The following is a 12,752-nucleotide window of genomic DNA, read 5'->3' on the forward strand; positions in this document are numbered from 1 at the left end:
CTCCCTGGGTCTTACAATCTTTCTGCCCCTTCTTTCACAATGGTCCCTGATCCCTGGGTGGGTGAAGTTTAACAAGATTCCTGTCCAAGATCCAGCATTTTGCAGACTCTTTATGCCTATGTTTTGGCCATTTGTGACATTTTGTGTCACAAATGTCAAGATATGTGGGACCATAGGAGACTGGTAACATCAAGGGAGAAATGGGGAAAATGGGGACACTTTAAATGGGGAAGCCATGATGGAAGGGTTAGACAGGAAGTGAGAGAAGAGAGATAAATAATGCCTAGCTAGTTTTAAAAAACCAGAGGGAATCATATTAGTCCAACAACCTAAGAACAAATTAACATACAATCTCTACATGAGTTCAAGTGTATAGCTAAAGGCTACATAACAAGAAACTGCCAGACAGGAGAAACCTTCCTGTGAGTTGTTGGCCAGGTTGGTCCAAGAGACCCCCAAAATTACACAGGCTATTGCCACAGCCCTTGATTGCCTCAAAGAACTTGAAGATAAAACTCTACTGCTGAAGACAGAACATACTTCAGACACAGGATTTGGAGCAATGGACCTGGAACTAACCTAAAATCCACTTCCCCTGAAGACTGGCTCTCATAGTTTTGGAGAGCACTATGAAGGTGCCAAGGGAAAACATCAATCGATGGTCCAACACCAGCTTCAAAACCAAATACCTGCATCAATGGCCAGCACAGCATATGACATTAGTGCAGTAGTGGCACTTTTATCTTAGGGACAATCAAAAGCTACCAAATTGGACTAAAAGCCCACTCAACAAGAGGAAACTCAAGTGTGGTACTATAAATATAACCAAATACACATGGATGAAGAGGTCATAGATCTTAGAGAAAACCCCAAGACTGTCATATCCCTAGACTAATGTGATTTCTTACTATGTGCAAAATATGTATCCTTATATTTACAGACAAATGTCCCAGTCACCACTCATCAAAGAAGCTTCTTTTGTACCAGATGGAGACTATTAACAAGTACCACAACTAGTCACACAGATATTGTCTATGAATTGCCCAGGCCTAAGTGTCATCTACAATGCAACCTTTACACCTAAGGCTCACAAAACATAGACAGGGGTAAAGAAGTCACTAATGAATCTCTCAGTTTTCATTAACGAAGCTCCCTCATGGAACAGAGGACCAGGAATACAAAAGGTCACAAATATTTCATTTTTCTTAACAATTGGATAATATTCCATTGTGTAAATGTACCACATTTTCATTATTCATTCATTGGTTGACAAATAGCCAGGTTGTTTCCATTTCCCAGCTGTTGTGAATAGAGTAGCAATGAACATGGACGAACAGATATCTCAGTAGTAGGATATAACTCCTTTGGGTGTGTGCTCAAGAGTGGCATAGCTGGGTCATATGGGAATTCTATTTCTAGCTTTCTGAGAAACCACCACACTTATTTCCATAGTGGCTGCACCAGTTTTTACTACCACCAGCAATGAATAAGTGTTCCCCTTACCCAAGGCCACACCAGCGTTTCTCATCATTTGTCTTGTTTGTTTGTTTGTTTGTTCTTTTCTGATTGGGGTAAGGTGAAATCTCAAAGTGGTTGTAATTTGCACTTCCCAAATGCCAAAAGATATTGAATATTTGAAAGAATATTTCATCTATTTACATTTCATCATTTGAGAGCTCTCTGTTTAGTTCCTTGCCCCAATTTTTAATTGGGATTTTTTTTTTTTTGGTCTTTCTGAGACAGGGTTTCCCTGTACTTCCAGCTGGCCAGTTGGCCTGGAACTCAGTATATAGACCATGTTGGCCTCGATCTCACAGAGATTTCTCTGCCTCTACCTCCTAACTGCTGGGACTAAAGGGGTGTGTTGCCACACCCAGCTTGGGTTTGCATTTTGGGTGTTTAGGGTCTTTTTTTTTTAGTTCTTTGTATATGCAAGGTACTAACTCCCTTCAAGATGTATATCTGGTAATGATATTTTTCCATTCTATAGGTTTCCTCTTACCTAAAATGATGGTGTTGTTTGCTGTACAGAAAATTTGTAGTTTTACGTGGTCCCATTTGTCAATTTTGGATCATAATGTTTCCACTATTGGGATTATGTTCAGAAAGCCTTTTATTGTGTCTATAAACTCCATTCTAGTCCTTAAATTCTCTTTTGTCTGACTGAAGGTATCAAGTATTTTGTTGTGATCAATGAGCCATTTAAAGTTGGGTTTTATTCAGGGTGCATGATCAGGAACTAATTTAGTTCTTCTACATGTAGCTATCTAGTTTGACCAGCACCATTTTTAGACAATGCAGTAACTTCTCCAATGTATATTTTTGGCCCCTTTGTAAAAAAAAAAATCAGGTAGTCCATTGGTCACTGAGTCTGTTCTTATGTCACTACCATGCTGCTTTTATTACTATAGCTCTGTAGTATGATTTGAAGTCAGGGATGGTGATGCCTCCAGCTCTTGTATTGCTCAGAATTATTGTGGGTATCCTGGATATTTTGTGCTTACCTGTAAAGTTTGAGATAACTTTTTCAGTTTCTGTGAAGACTTGTGTTGAAATTTTAATGGGGGTTGCACTGAGTCTGTAGATTGTTTTTGGTAGGATGACCACTTTCTCAATATTAATTCTACCAATCCATGAGCATGGGAGGTTTTTCCATCTTTTGGTATCTTCAGTTTCTTTCTTCAATGTCTTAAAATTTTTTCCTTACAAGTCTTTCCGTTCTTAGGTTAGATTTATTCCTAGATTTTGGGGGAGGCTATTGTGAATAAGATTATTTCCCTGATTTATTTCTCAACATGTGTGTAGTTGGTATATAGGCAGGCTACTGAATCTTTGTGTGTTAATTTTGTATCCTTCTACTTTACTGAATGTGTTTATCAGCTCTGAAATTTTCTGGTGCAGGATTTAGGATCTTTTACATATAGAATCATATCATCTGCAAATAGAGACATTTGGACTTCTTCCTTTCCAACTTGTATCCCCTAGGCTGCAGAGATTGAGCACTGGTTAAGACCACTTGCTGTGCTTACAGAGGATCCAAGTTCAGTTCTGAGCACCCACATGTCAGATCATAACCATCTGTAACTCCAGTTCCAGAGAAACCTGACACCCACTTCCTAGCTCTGTAGATATTGGGTGCATATGATGTACATACATAAATGCAGGCAAACATTCATACACATAATAATAAAAATAATAAATAAATTTTGTCTTCCTTTATCTACTTCACTTGTCTTACTGCTCTAGCAAAAACTTCAAGCATTGTATTGAACAGAAATGGAGAAAGAGGATAGCCTTGTCTTGCACCTGATTTTAGTGTAATTTTTTTTTTTAGTTTTTCTCTATTTACCATAAAGTTGGCTGTGGACTGATATATTACCTTTATTATGTTGAGAAATGTCCCATATATCCCAAGATACTCCGTGACTTTTATCATGAATGTATGTCGAATTGTCTCAAAGGTATTTTTTGCATCTAATGAGATAATCATGTGATTTCCATCTTTGACTCTAAGTAGTGGATTACCATTATCAATTTACATATGTTGAATCGTTCCTGCATCTCTAGGGTGAGTTCAACTTTTATAATGGAAGATGATTGTTTTGATGTGCATTTGAATTCATTTTACATGTATCTTATTGAGAATTTTTACTTCTATATTCATCAGGGAGATAGGCGTCTAATTTTATTTTTTATTTTGTTGGTTTTTATCCATCTTTGCTGTCATGGTAATACTGGTTTCATATGAAGTATTTAGAAGTATTCCTTTCTTTTCTATTTTGCAGAATAGAATAATTTCAGGAATGTTGGTGTTAGCTCTTCTTTGAAGTTCTGGTAGATTTCTGCACTGAATCTCTCTAGTCCTGTGATATTATTTTTAATTGCTGTTTCTATATCATTGATTGTTATGGGTCTGTTAATTATTTATTTAGTCATGATTTAGCTTTGGTAGGCTGTCTAGATTTAGAGATTCATCTTTTTTTAGATTTTCCAGTGTAGGAGAATACTTTTTTCTTCTTATTTTTTGTAATTGAATTTTTGCAATTTTTGTTTGGATGCCCTCCCCTATCCAAACCTCCCCTTACTGCCCCCACCCAACTCACTGTACTCTAATATATATGATATATAGGTAGATGATACATAGATAGATGATAGATAGAGAATGAGAGAGGGGGAGAGAGAGAGAGAGAGAGAGAGAGAGAGAGAGAGAGAGAGAGAGAGAAGGGCTTATAGAGTCAAGTTTGTGTCTTCAAATGTCCTTCAGTGTGCATCTATCCACTGGAGCCTGATTAACCTACCAAGACTCCCCTACTTGGAAAAGGCTATCTCTGCCCCTCCCAGCAGCCATCTGTTGACACAGTTTCCTTAGGTGCAGTTGGAGCTTCTTACCCACCTCTTCATGTCTATGCTGGGATTTTTTTCTGATTTGAGCTTGCATGGGACTTGTGCATACTGTCATCATTGCTGTGAGTTCGTATGAGTAACTGACACACTGTCTGGAAAACTCTATTTCCTTATGGTCATCAAGCACCTCTGTATCTCACAGTCTTTCCACTCCATCTTCTGTAATGATCTCTGCTCCTTGGGAAGTAGCAGTTTGATACAGGTGTCCTCCTATTCGAGTAAAAGTGCTCTGCAGTCTCTTGTTCTCTGCACATTGGCCAGCTGTGGGTTTCTGTGGTAATTCCCATTTGCTGCATAAGGAAACTTCTCTGGGAAGAGCTGAGAGATGCATTAATCTATGGGTATAACAATAAGTCATCGAGAGTTTAATTTGATAACTGTTTAGTAGAAAATTACTATTAGGCTCTCTTATGACCTGTTTAGCCCTCAGGTTCTGAAACCTGATAACAATATCAGGTATGGGCTCCATCCTAGGAAGCAGACCTTAAGTCCAATTAAACAATGGTTTGTTATTCCCATAATATTTGTTTCACTATTGCACCAGTTGTCATATCTTGCCAGGCCAGTTGTTATTATAGTTCACAGGATTCACAGCTAGGGTAAGGCTAATGATAATTTTTTCCTTCCCATGGATTGCATAGCATTTTTGAGCACTATGAATGCTAGCTAGTAGAGATGAGGCTCTGAAGTCAGAGTCAGCTTGATTTCTACTTACTTGTTCTACAGCTCACATATGTAATGTCTTTGTAATAAGGTCTTACCATCCAGATGTGATGGGTAACCAAAAGCAGGGGCAATGGCCAGTACTCTTTGAGGATCTATGGGATTCATGGTCAACAGTTTCTAAAGAGGGATTCCATTCCTGGCATTGGGGTATTTTTTTTAATTAGCCTGTGATGCCTAGAAAGGGTAACATTCCCCTGTTATAGGATAACTTCTTTTAATCTCTTTTACAATTTATATGTATATATTTTAAGAAGCCTCTATAGTGGTAGGTTTCCATAAGTTTTTTCTAAAAGCCTTTAGTGTTACTTACCTCTCCACATACTCCTCACTCTGCCGTGCATTCTATTCCTTTTAGACTTTCCAATTTAGGGAAATATAATTTTTCCATTAAAATATTTTTATTGGTCTTTTAAGAATTTCATAAAATTTTTGTTCAATTTTTTCCGTTTCATCTTTGATTTTATTGATTTGGGTCGTCTCTTAAGTTAAACTAGCCAAAGGTTTGTCAAATTTGTTAATCTTTTCAAAGAAAAAACTCTTCATTTCATTGATTCTTGTATTGTTTTTTAATTTCTATTTTCATTAACTTCAACCTTGATTTTGTTTATCTCTTCCTCTTCACTCTTTTTTGGGTATTGATTATTCTTGGTTTTCCAAAACTTTCAGGTAGTCATTAAGTTACGATTATGAGATGTCTCTAATTTCCTGAAGTAGGCACTTAGTGCTATAAACTTTCTTGTAAGGACTGCCTTCATTATGTCCCATAGATTTTGATATGGTGTGTTTTAATTTTCATTCAGTTCGAGGAATTTGAAATTTTACTTTCTGATTTCCTTCCTTGATGCTGTTTATACAAAATCATAAATCTCACCTCAAAAGGGATAAAAGATAATTTATTTGGGAGCCAAACATGAGTGATCATGGCCCGAGAACACAGATTCAGGTTAGCCCAAAGTTCGTGTTCCAGTGTAGTAACAGTTACATGTTTATAGTAGCAGAACAAAGAAAACTCATAAAATAAGACACTTTTCAAATAGATTGGTGGATGCATTCAATAGGCAAATCATAGCAAAGGGGGTGGGGTTTCTACTATAGGTCTCAGATGCTATTTGATGATATTCTTAGCTTTTTGGTGGGTGGAATCTAATGTTCTGTTAATACATTTTATTAGTCACAAGAATGTTAATTCAGAAACAGAGATAGGCAAGGTGTGGCTATTTATGGGGTTAAAGTTGTCCCCAGATAATTTGTGAATAGACTCTGGAGGTGCAACATTCCAAACTCTCCACAGTCACTGAAGTGTTTACCAGTTGGTCAACCTTGCAAGAAATTCAGCTCAGGATGCAGTGGTTCTTTCTGGGAACTTTCTTTCACAACACAATTTTCATTCAGTGGTGGTGTTTAGTTTATGTACTTTCTGTAGTTTCTGTTGCGATTCATATCAAGTTTTTTTCTATTGTAGTTGGATAACAAGCAGGATGTTATTTCAGTCCTCCTATACTTGTTGAGACTTGCTTTGTGTTCTAGTATGTTGTCAGTCTTAGTGAAAGTTCCATGGACTGCTGAGAAGAATGTTTGCTCTTCAGTGTGTGGGTGCAATGTTCTGCAAATATCTGTTAGGTCCATTTGATAGATGGGAAAACAGGGTTCCTTCTTAAGATTTTTAGTCTCATTAATAAAAGAATTTAAGAATTTAAGAATGGGCTCAAACAGACTCTTTAGGACAATACTTATTAGAATTTAAAACAAAAACCTCCAGGCAAGGAAGCTATAAATCTCAGCAGCTGTTCTGAAGAGGAGAATGGAGTCAAGAAAAAGAAAAACCCATTATATTTAAAGCCAGCATGGAGGTCAGATACATGGTATACCAGCAGCCACATTGCAGGGAGAGGTGCTTTAAAGACAGAGAAAAGAAACCCAAAATGTCGGGGCACCCTGGAGTGTTATGGAAAGCATGCTTAGAAAAGAGAGAGAAAATAAGAAAAGGTACAGGTTTCTGGAGCTACAAGGCTGCTCACCCACAAGATATTGCCTCAGGAGGTGGGAATTCCATGCAGGAAATGTTTAACATATCCTTAATGCACTAAGTATCCCTCCAATCTCTTTAACATGAAGCAAAATGAACCCAGAGTGCTAGGGCTGGTCTGTGGCCAGGTTATTCACTTGGAATGTGGTTCCCACCCAGAACACTAAGGGGATTTTCTTGCTACTATAAACACATTTATGATGTTATTTAACTTCTGAGTTTCTCTATTTTCTTTTGTTTCCTGATGACCTATCTGTTGGTGACAGTGGGGTATTGAAATTCACACCATCACTGTTGTGATTATTCTGTGATTTGAGAACTCCTAGTATTTTTAATGAAACTGGATTAACCTGTGTTTGGTGGGCATACATTTAGGATTGTAATATCATGTTGGTGAACTTTTCCATTAATTGGTATTAATTGTCCCTCTTTATCTCTTCTGACTAGTTTTGGTTTGAAGTCTATTTTGTCAGATATTAAAGTAGCTATGCTTGGTTGTTTCTTAGATCAGTTTTCTTGGAATAACCTTAATGTGTTGTCTATTCTTGATGCTGAGACATATATCTTGGAGGCAGCAAAAAGATGAATCCCATTTTCTAATTCAGCCTGTTAGTCTGTGTCTCTTTAGTGAGGAATTGAGGATATTAAGAATTACTATTGAAAGATGTATATGAATTCCTATAATTCTGTTAATTTTGTGGTGTCTTCTCACATGTCTTTTGATGACCTATGGTGGCATTATGTGTTCCCTGTGACCTCGTGGGTGTTTTTATCCTTCTCTTCAGATTAAAGTAATCTCTCTAGTATCTTCTGTAAACTGTTTTAGTAGTTATAAATCATGTTATCATGGAAAGAATTTACTTTTCTTTCAATTTTTTAGATAGTTTTGCTGGATACAATAGCCTGGGTTCACAGTTGTTCTCTTTTAGGACTTTGATACATCGTTTGCGGTCCTTCTGGCTTTAAATGTTTCTGGTAAATAATAATCGGGTATTATTCTAATGAGTCTGCCTTTGTAAGTGACTTGATCTTTCTTTCGTCTTTCAATACCCATTCTTTATTCTGTGTTTTAATGTCTTAATTATAATACGTTGTGGAAAATTTCTTCTCTGGTCCTCTCTATTTGGTGTTCTGTAGGCCTCTTGTACCTGAGTGGGCATATCTTTCTCTAGGTTTGGAAAGTTTTTCTCTACGATATTACTAAAGGTATTTTCTATGCCTTTGCTATAGTATCCTTCTCCTTCTATGCCCATATTTGAAAGTTAGGTCTTTTCATGGTGTAAAGTGAAATTCTCTTATGAGAGGCCCACACTGCGCACACTCTCGGCTCCCAGGGCCCACGCTGTCCTTAGGACCTCACCGACAAATTGACACAATGTCCCTCTAAGGTACAGTTTAGGGAATAAAGGTATTTATTTGGGCTTGCCAACGAAGCTTATGTTATCCGGGAGGAAGTCACAAAGGTATGGATGCCCATGGGCTTTTTTCCCTATATCTCAGCCAAGCCCTGGCCAAGATGGCAAAACTCCCACCACCTCCCTGGCTTCTTCCATGTCTCTCCTTAGACCACGCCCCCACATGCAATTGAGTGGGAGGGGTGACTGTCTCTCTTCCTTTCTACAGAGTATCTTAGGGTTCAGACATCCAGGTGTTGGTAGTTCTTTCAGAGGACATGCCTATCTAACACATGGTGTCCCCAAACTCTCCTATGTTCCTATTGTTTTCTTTGTTTTGTATTGCTCTATACTTAGTGGCCCAGTTCCAGTACTTTGCCTTCCATCCCTGTCTCTATTTTCAACATGATCCATTCTGTTAGTAAAGCTTTCCCACTCAAGTTTTTATTTAGCTTATTGACTTTTTCTTTTCCAGAGTCATTTCAGTTTGGGTTTGCCTCAACAATTTGAACGCTGTTTGCATGACTTGGATTGTCTTCCTCATTTAATTCATCTTTTTGACTTTTTCATCTTTGATTTGACCATAGCTAAATTTTTCTTTTGAATTCTTTGTCTGAAAGTTCTTTCAGGTCATTTTTATTAGGAGCCATTACTATGGCATTTGTACTGTTTTAGAGGAGGCATGTTATTTTCTGTTTTTGAATTTTTACTTCTACAGATTTGTGCATCTGGCGTTAGTTAGTTGACTTCATTTATTTTTTGTTCAACTGACTTTTCTTCTTTCAGCAGGTATTTATAATGTTCAGGAGGAAGTAAATTCATGCCACGATTGAGATGGCCACTTCCTATGTCTAGTCCTTAGGGCTACAGCCTCTATCCTAGGTCTTCTGTTTGTCAGCTACAGTTTGGTGCCTGAAGTGCCTTAATCAGGGAACTTAGAACAGGTTTCCCCTGGCAATGTGGTCCAACCCTGGGTCTCAAGACTGGATGGAACAACTGGAGGATGCCAGTCAGACAACTTTCAGGGCTCCAGGGTGTCCCTGGTAGAGAATGGAGTGGGAAATGTCAAGTCCCAAAGAGAGACAAGGAGTCAGGAGGAGGTGAGGGTCCTTGAAAAACAGTGGCAGGGCTTTGAGGTGACCAGAAATGGAAGTGGTCCAGCAGGCAGAGGCACCTGGTTCTCAGGGTTGTATGGGGTGACTTCTTCAGTGCTTCTGTTTACTGAACTCAGTTTTCACATGCTAAATTGTCTTCATCATTTCATCCAGCTCTATATTTGTGTTTTCTTGAACTTAACTCAGGACTTTATTCCTATTGTTAAGTTCAGTTAGGTGGGGATTTTTGCTGTTGTTGTTTTTCATCTCTTCCATAAACTCCATATATTATTTGATCATGTTTATGATTGTTCTGTTAAAGTCTGTATTCTAGTGTTCATCCAGGTAATTCTCACTATAGAACATTTTTATAGGGCTAGTGGATTAGGAGAGGATTTTTTTTTTTTTTTGGCCTTTCATATGCTTGGGGTTTTGCAATGTGACCTAGGAATGTTAACTTCTTTTGTTGGTTTTATGTTTGAAATGAGATTCTAGCCTGCTTCTATTGAGTGAAATTTGGTTCTGTTTTCTTACTGTCTAAGCTTGGTTGATTTCAGACAAGGTAGGAAAAGTTGGTAGGTCAGTCTTTCAGGTACTCAGAGTTGATTTTTTATTGTAGGGATGGGGGTGATTCCAGTTAATTGATAATCAAGAAACCAGGACTCCCAGCTGGGTCTGCCTGGGATGATGCACAAACTGCATTACCTGAAGTAAGCCTGAGAGTGTGAAGATCCTGTGGGTGGGCTAGGATCTGGATCACTGAAGGGAATCAAAACTTCTGGAATGACTTAGTTAGGATGGTTACTACCAGATGTCAGAGGAACCATGAATAAACAGTGTGTTGCCATTATGTAAGTCATTATACAACCAATTTTTTCAAGAAGCCACCATTGTGTGATTTCCTATAATATGTTCCTGGGACCAAGGGCACAGGTTCTTGCACAGATAAATAAAGTATGTCACATTTTCAGCAGCTCCATGAATCTTTTTTAATCTCCCAGCTCCTCTAGATCCTGAATTTGGATTTCACAAACACTCACTGGCCTGGGCCAGTGCTTGAGCTACACAGCCTGAGCTAGGCCTGGGAGTGTGAGGACAGCACAGGCAGGCTAGCTTTTGGGCCTGCTTAGGTTTTTTTAAATTGCACAAAGATTAGGGCAATACAATTTCTTCTATTATTGCACCATGTTACAATTATAAAATAAATGCTTGACTTTTTAAGTTAGAATAATAAGAAGAGCACTTCCATGTGCATCATTTTACTATCAGTGTCATATATTCAGCTTGACATATGTGCTCAGTGGTTGGGAAGATGTCTCAAAACTCTAACATGCCTGAGGCCATGGGGTTACACTGTAGGGGTGTGTGTGTGTGTGTGTGTGTGTGTGTGTGTGTAAGACGCACATTCAACTTCCCTCCATATAAATTTTATCTAGATTTCTTATAAATGCCCTATTTTTTAAAAAACATATTAAAATCTGTTACAAATCTTTGAACAAAGGTGGCAGTAAAAACAGAAAGGAGAGAGAAAATGAAACTTATAGTAGGAAATAGTTGCTGTGCCTGGTTTAAGTTGAGAGTTGTTATTAACCACCTGTAGCCCTCAGTAAAGTTTGTAATAATAAACACAAGATTTACAATAATAGAATAAAAAGAATATGATTTTCTATTTTTATATATTTTATTTTTTTTTATTTTAGTGTATGAGTGTATTGCCTGAGTGCATGCAAGTGCACCCCTATAGTGTTGTGTAATGCCTACAGAGGTCAGAAAAGGGTGTTGGATTACTCTGGAACTGTTCTCTAGCCCCTAAATATCTCTTTTAAAAATACATTCTCTGGGATAAGAGTATACCTCAGTAATAGCATGCTTGCATAGATCCTGAATTTGACAGGATCAAGAAAGAAACTGTCAGCCAGGAATGATGATGCAAGCCTTTAATCTCAGCACTTGGAAGAATGAGGCTGGAAGATGATCACCAGCTAGAGGACAGCTTCAACTAGATAGTGTGTCCAAGGCAGCCTGAGTTATACAGTGTGACTCTGTCTGGAAAAAAAAAAAAACGGGTGGAAACTGAAAGGAATGTGCTAGCCATGGTAGTGTACACCTTTAATCTCAGCATTCAAGACGTGGAGGCAGATGAATCTCTGTGAGATTGAAACCAGCCTGATCTACATAGTGAGCTCCAGACCAGCTGTGGCTACAAGGAGACCCTGCCTCAAAACACCAAAGAAGGAAGAAAGAGGAAGAAAGAAGAAGGAAGGAAGGAAGGAAGGAAGGAAGGAAGGAAGGAAGGAAGGGCCCCTGTTGTTAATCTTAGTACTAAGAAAAAGTAAAAGTCTGGTGGAGTATTTCATTTTGCTCTTTATTGTCAACTCTCTTGTCTCTTATTCTCTATACTTTTCTGTAGCCATGGGAACAAAGAAGAATTCTCTTGCCGGGGAATACAACTTGCTGTAGATTGGTTTTTAGACAAAGGCCATAAAGATATCACTGTATTTGTACCTGCATGGAGAAAGGAGCAATCCCGCCCTGATGCACCAATTACAGGTACTATTTCAAATAAAAAAAAATTCTTGTCATCTAGAGATAAAGATAATAACATAATTTGCATAGAAGTCAATGGTCCCAATTTAGATAATGGCTTTTTTAAGTTGCTAAGTATAGTTAAAATGTTTTTTAGTGAGTGTATCTTTTATAAAGTGATCCATATGAAACCACCATTGTTTTGTGGTATGTTATAGTTAAATAAAGACTTAATTTCTGTAAAAGATAAAGCACATAATTGGAAAAAATATTTTTCAGATTGGAGTAGTGCTGCAAAGCAGGAAGATGATGAGTTTGAGGCTAACCTGGGCTACATAGTAAGTTCTAGGCCAGCCTGGGCTGCACAATGAGCCCATCTGTTAAAAAACTGTTTTTCTGTTTAATCATAGATTTCAGACTATAGAAGATAAATCTGATTATTAACATGACTTAATATTTTTCAAAAAACTAAAATTCTATAATATAAAGGGCATCTCATTTTGAACTAGAGGAGTAATTGTGGGGTTTCCAAATTAGGAGGTATAACAGAGAGGGAAAAAATCCAAAGACAGGCAGAACCAA

At 37.8% G+C, this 12,752-nt stretch overlaps 1 protein-coding gene across 2 annotated transcripts in view; it reads left to right on the forward strand.

Annotated features, from left to right (window-relative positions):
* Nucleotides 1-12,752, forward strand: part of Zc3h12b (zinc finger CCCH-type containing 12B) — a 395,620-nt gene that overhangs the window by 371,995 nt on the left and 10,873 nt on the right. For both annotated transcript variants that reach the window (XM_008844356.3, XM_008844357.3), the window contains one exon: nt 12,055-12,194. In XM_008844356.3, coding sequence (XP_008842578.1) covers nt 12,055-12,194 — 140 coding nt within the window. The remainder of the gene's footprint in view (nt 1-12,054; nt 12,195-12,752) is intronic.

The sequence above is a fragment of the Nannospalax galili genome, unplaced genomic scaffold (genome assembly GCF_000622305.1).
Source record: "Nannospalax galili isolate Female #2095 unplaced genomic scaffold, S.galili_v1.0 scaffold280, whole genome shotgun sequence".
In the NCBI taxonomy this organism is placed as follows: domain Eukaryota; kingdom Metazoa; phylum Chordata; class Mammalia; order Rodentia; family Spalacidae; genus Nannospalax; species Nannospalax galili.